The following is a 5,034-nucleotide window of genomic DNA, read 5'->3' as shown; positions in this document are numbered from 1 at the left end:
TTATTTAATTCATAGGTGATTTTTAACAATAATCAAGAAATTAAACTACGCGAATAAAATTAATGCATTCGTCGAATAAAGTTTTGAAATTACATTTATCATCTTGTAAGTCCTAATTAATGAATATTATAGCTAATAAAAAAAAATAATTAAGTGAATAAATACATTTCTTAATCAATCTTTTATTAGTATCAAAAATGAATAAGCAAATAAAATTAATGAGAAACATAAATACTTATAATTACGCTTGTTAAGTTTAACATAATGTATAATGGTTTATAATATTAAGTAATTTCTGTTCGAAGACACAACCAGACATTTACATTAATCTTCTTTTTCAGTATTAGATTCAGATTCATAATTTCTACAGTAATTCATCCATGGCTGGATTTTATCAACAGACACGACGGGTTCGTATTTCCGGCCATGTTTTCGTGTCAAAGGTGTGTCTTCAATCAGAAATCTGTCGTTATTGAGCATTTTTACCATGATGCGGTAGGGACCTTGATAGTTTGATACAAGTTTTTGTGAGTTATCATTGTGAGTTACTTGCCTTTCGACTCTAACTAAATTACCTTCTTTATATTGTGTTGCCGCCTTTCTATGTTTATTGTAGTTAACTGCGTCTCTTACCTGTTGCTCTTTTATTTTCTCTCCTGTCTCTTTCCTAAGCACATCTAATTCTTCTACCGGAATCCTATTAATTGTATCGTTAATTATACCACTTAACTTACCTTCTGTCTTGCTGGTAACATTAAAGCCGAATAATAATTCAGAGGGGCTCTTTTGTGTGGTTTTGTTTTTAGTTGTGTTTATACCGACCTGTATATCTTCAACATGATCATCCCAGCACTTCTCGTCTTCGCCATGACTGCATGTGCACTTGACCGTTTGCCCTAGGAGTCGCAACAGCATTTTTAATATGATTAATGCCGTATGATTTAACGAAGTCCTGGAATGTTTTGCTGGTAAAGCTCGTTCCCCTATCTTGTTTTAACAGCTGTAATACTTCTTCCAGTCTCTGTAAACCTTCCTCGAAGTTCTTTGATGGAATCAATATATCGTCCATGTAAACAATGGCATACTTAATTTAGGCTTCCAACAGTATCTTATTTATGGTCCTCTGCCAATAGGTCCAGCTGGTCTTCTACTCGAGGCATCGGATAGTGATCTTTTTTTGTTTTTCTATTCAAAGCCCTATAGTCAACGCATAAACGTTTATCACCTGTTTTCTTCTGTACTATGATGATAGGGCTTGCATACGGCGATGACGAATCTCTTACTATTTGGTTGTCTAACATTTCCTTAATCATATTACTTACCATTAGTCTTTCAGCCTGCGACATGCGATAAGGGCGATATACAACGGGATCGCCATCAGTTACTTCTATGGTCATTTCATGTACCTTTGTAAAACCCAAATCATGTAATCCACTAGAAAAACAGTCACTAAATCTCGCCAATAACTCTTTCAAAGCTTGCCGCTGTCTAAATCTTACCTTGGATTATAAGTCACAGAGGTATCCATTGTTGTTTTATTGAAAACAACACTGAATGAATTTTTAATATTATCTGCTGAAACCTTGTTTTGTTCTACAGATCTAGTCAAAAGCGTGCCTGCAACTATACTTAAGGGTTTAGGTGGTGTAATATTATGAATAAGAATAGCCCCACGACCAAGCTTGATTTCGTACTGTCCCGGGAGTAAATAATACTCTTTACCGTCTGGGCCGCATAACGTACCTTTTACATATAATACACAATTTAGCATAGGACAACCAGTGGAAATTTGCACTGCGCGCATTGTATTGCTAGGGATTTCACAATCATGATTAGCCACTAACGAAATTTTATTTGGGACGATCCTTTGAAATTTAATTTCCTCTGGGGTCTTAATTATCAAGATGTCTGGTCTTTCAGTGAAGGAATGGCCTAAAAGAACAGGGTGCATTAGTACATAATTCTCTACAACATAAAGATCTATTGTCGCGGCTACGCCTTGAACTTCAACCGTGGCGACCACTACTCCAAGAGGGCTAACTAGGTTGCCTCCTATACCCCTAAGGGTGGGTAATTTATCCCGCGGTGTCATTTGGAGATTCAAGCATTTGACCTCACTTTCCCTAATAAGTGAACACTGACTACCCATGTCTATATGGCTACTCACCGTAGATCCGTTGACAGTGATGTCCATGACGTATTTATTAATTCCAACATCTTCAGTCATCACTTCTGAGATCTGCTTGTGATTAAGATCGTTACCCGAAGTAGCCGTAGTCTTAGTCTCAATTGTAGATCTTCCCACGTTCTTGTAACAGTTCGAAGTAAGGTGACCAAATCGATTGCACGTCGTGCACCTGGAGGGAGGTTTTTCGCACTTAAAGCTGCGGTGACCTACCTCGTCGCAATTATGGCATTTACCCGATGATGAAGCTTTATCACACTTTAAGCTTGGATGTCCAAGTTCGTTACAATTAATACACCGAATTAACTGATTAAAAGAATTACCTGATTTAGAAGAATCTGCTTCATTTGTGTTTACTGCGTATCTACCTTTCCGCATGTTGTCATGATCCCTGCTTATACCTAATTTAACGGTTTTAAAATATTTAAGTACCTGTTCTGGTTCCCGAAATTGAGCTGCTTGTGCGCCTACTTTTATAGCTCGATCCTCTACACCATGTAACAGACAATCTACTGCCTGTTTTCCGGATATTTTGCACCTATTTAGCAAATTGACCTTTGCGTAGTAATAATGTTCTAACGACTCACCATATTTTACCCTTTTAGACAACATTTCGGTTAAGAGCTCGGCATAATCCTCTTTACATGGGAAAGATTCTATTAATTTCTTTTTCCATTCCGGCCACGTATGTAGTATCGAAGTTAAACCCTGATACCATGTTCTGGCTACGCCGGTTAATTTAGGCAATGAGTAGTGTATGATTTCCCTTTCTTCCCAACCATATATTTCGGCACACTCCTCCACTTTATTGATCCATGTTAAAATAGATTGGTCTTTCGACAAAGGGTCGAACTCCGGTACTACATTCGTGTTAAACGTTATTTTAGGTTTATCCGAACTCTTAACTTTTTTTAAAATAGCTAAAAATTTATCCATCATATCTTCATCTTTACGTTTCGACGTTTTCGACCTTTTTGTGGGCGGCGACTCGCCGACTGAACTCAAAGAATCGCTTGTTTCATTGTTTTTAGTTTCAGCGTGACGTCGCTTTGACCGTGATTTTCTATTCCTGTTCGTATGTAATTCCTCTTCAGTATCGGAGGACACAGAATGGTGCTTCTTCCGTCCCTGTGACCGCAATGTTCGGCTTCGTTTATATAAACGTTGCGGTTGATCAGTTAACCTTCTACTAGTTTCTTTCCTTGACTCTCCTACACAACTATCCGTATCCGAATCAGCCATATTTCCTCCTCCACTTACACGTTCCGGTTCTTTTCTAAACTGTAACCTCAACCCCCCACCTGGGATTGAGTTCCTTAGATGAGACCCCCCACCTGGGGCCTCACCCCTCCTTAGATGAGACTCCCCACCTGGAGCCTCACCCCTCCTTAGATGAGACTCCCCACCTGGAGCCTCACCCCTCCTTAGATGAGACTCCCCACCTGGAGCCTCACCCCTCCTTAGATGAGACCCCCCACCTGGAGCCTCACCCCTCCTTAGATGAGACCCCCCACCTGGGGCCTCACCCCTTACTTGCATATATGACCCATCACCTAGGGTATCCTTCCTTGACATCATCCCTCCACCTAGGGATTCTGTCCTTTGCCTTAACTCCCCACCTGGAGTTTTTTTCCTTTTAGACCCTTTACCTTGGGTATACTCTGTATCATTTTCATCATTTTCCATTATCTGAAACTTCCAAGAACACAGCTTAGAATTTTATATTTTATATTTAATATAAAATTCGTAATATTTTAAAAGTTCTGACACCTATGTTCGATTATCTATAAGTTTCAATAAATACGGTTAGTAATCATTATTTTTATTTTAACACGTGGTAATCTTTCTTAGATATGTTAAAAGTGTAAACAGAAAAGGAAATATCCCATAAATAAAAAATAAAAAAAAAATAATGTATAAAACAAAAAAAAATATTAAAAAAAAAAACTAAAGTATCCACAAAAGAAAGAAAAATATATAAATAAATAAATAAATAAAAAAGGATCTCATTAACACCAAATCGAGTTTAATTTATTTTTTTGATTCATTCAATGATAATTTTATACTATAGACCCTACAAAATCACCGCAAAAAGTGATCCGATTAATACTACAACACTGCACAATCTTGTTTTTAATTCCCTTATACACTTATGTATATCTCACTTTTTGAATACACAACTTGACATTGTACGTATTTACACGGTATTTATAAATTATTTGTTTAAATAACGTTCATTGTTGACCACAACTAACATTGAATTGACTATAAATTTCCTCTTTTGAAAGCCTTATTTTTCATACTATTGCATTGGACTCATTACCTTCGAGTTACACTTAGTTTATTATTTTGCTTAGGTAGACAATCCTTTTATTTTTAAGTTTTAATTTAGAATGTAAGTACTTACGTTTTTCCGAGCGTGTGGACGTAGCAAGAAAATGTAAATTTCCTTGATTATCCCACTTCTGAACTGTAAGGTTCAGGCCAGTGTCGAAGTAAAACGTCGTAATGCACAATAACAAATTCACTATTTATTCACTTTTTTAACCGACTTCCAAAAAGGAGGAGGTTCTACGTTCGGCTGTATGTATGTTTTTTTTTTTTTTTTTTTTTTTTTTTTTTATGTATGTCCAGCGATAATTCCGTCAATTATGGACCGATTTTGAAAATTCTTTTTTTGTTTTGTAGGGTTTACTTCCAGGGTGGTCCCATTTTTTTCATGTCAGGATCTGATGATGGCATCCTGGAGAAATTGAGGGGAACTTTCGAAAGTTGTAGAGACGGCTAGTACGTTTGTTAGTGTTTCCATAAGGTATTTTAAACCACTACAACTTTATGAAGGTTTGGAG

General features: G+C 36.8%; 1 protein-coding gene across 1 annotated transcript; it reads right to left on the bottom strand.

Moving 5' to 3' along the window:
* Window positions 1-308: 308 nt before the first annotated feature.
* On the bottom strand, window positions 309-4,726 carry LOC128199826 (uncharacterized). The gene has a single exon (XM_052891000.1). It carries the CDS (start codon window positions 3,869-3,871, stop codon window positions 1,496-1,498), a length of 2,376 nt encoding a protein of 791 aa, XP_052746960.1. The 5' UTR covers window positions 3,872-4,726; the 3' UTR covers window positions 309-1,495.
* Between the last annotated feature and the right edge of the window lie 308 nt (window positions 4,727-5,034).

The sequence above is a fragment of the Bicyclus anynana genome, unplaced genomic scaffold (genome assembly GCF_947172395.1).
Source record: "Bicyclus anynana unplaced genomic scaffold, ilBicAnyn1.1 scaffold_92, whole genome shotgun sequence".
In the NCBI taxonomy this organism is placed as follows: domain Eukaryota; kingdom Metazoa; phylum Arthropoda; class Insecta; order Lepidoptera; family Nymphalidae; genus Bicyclus; species Bicyclus anynana.
The sequence above is the reverse complement of the archived record's forward strand: the minus strand, read 5'-3'. Positions and strand labels throughout refer to the sequence as shown.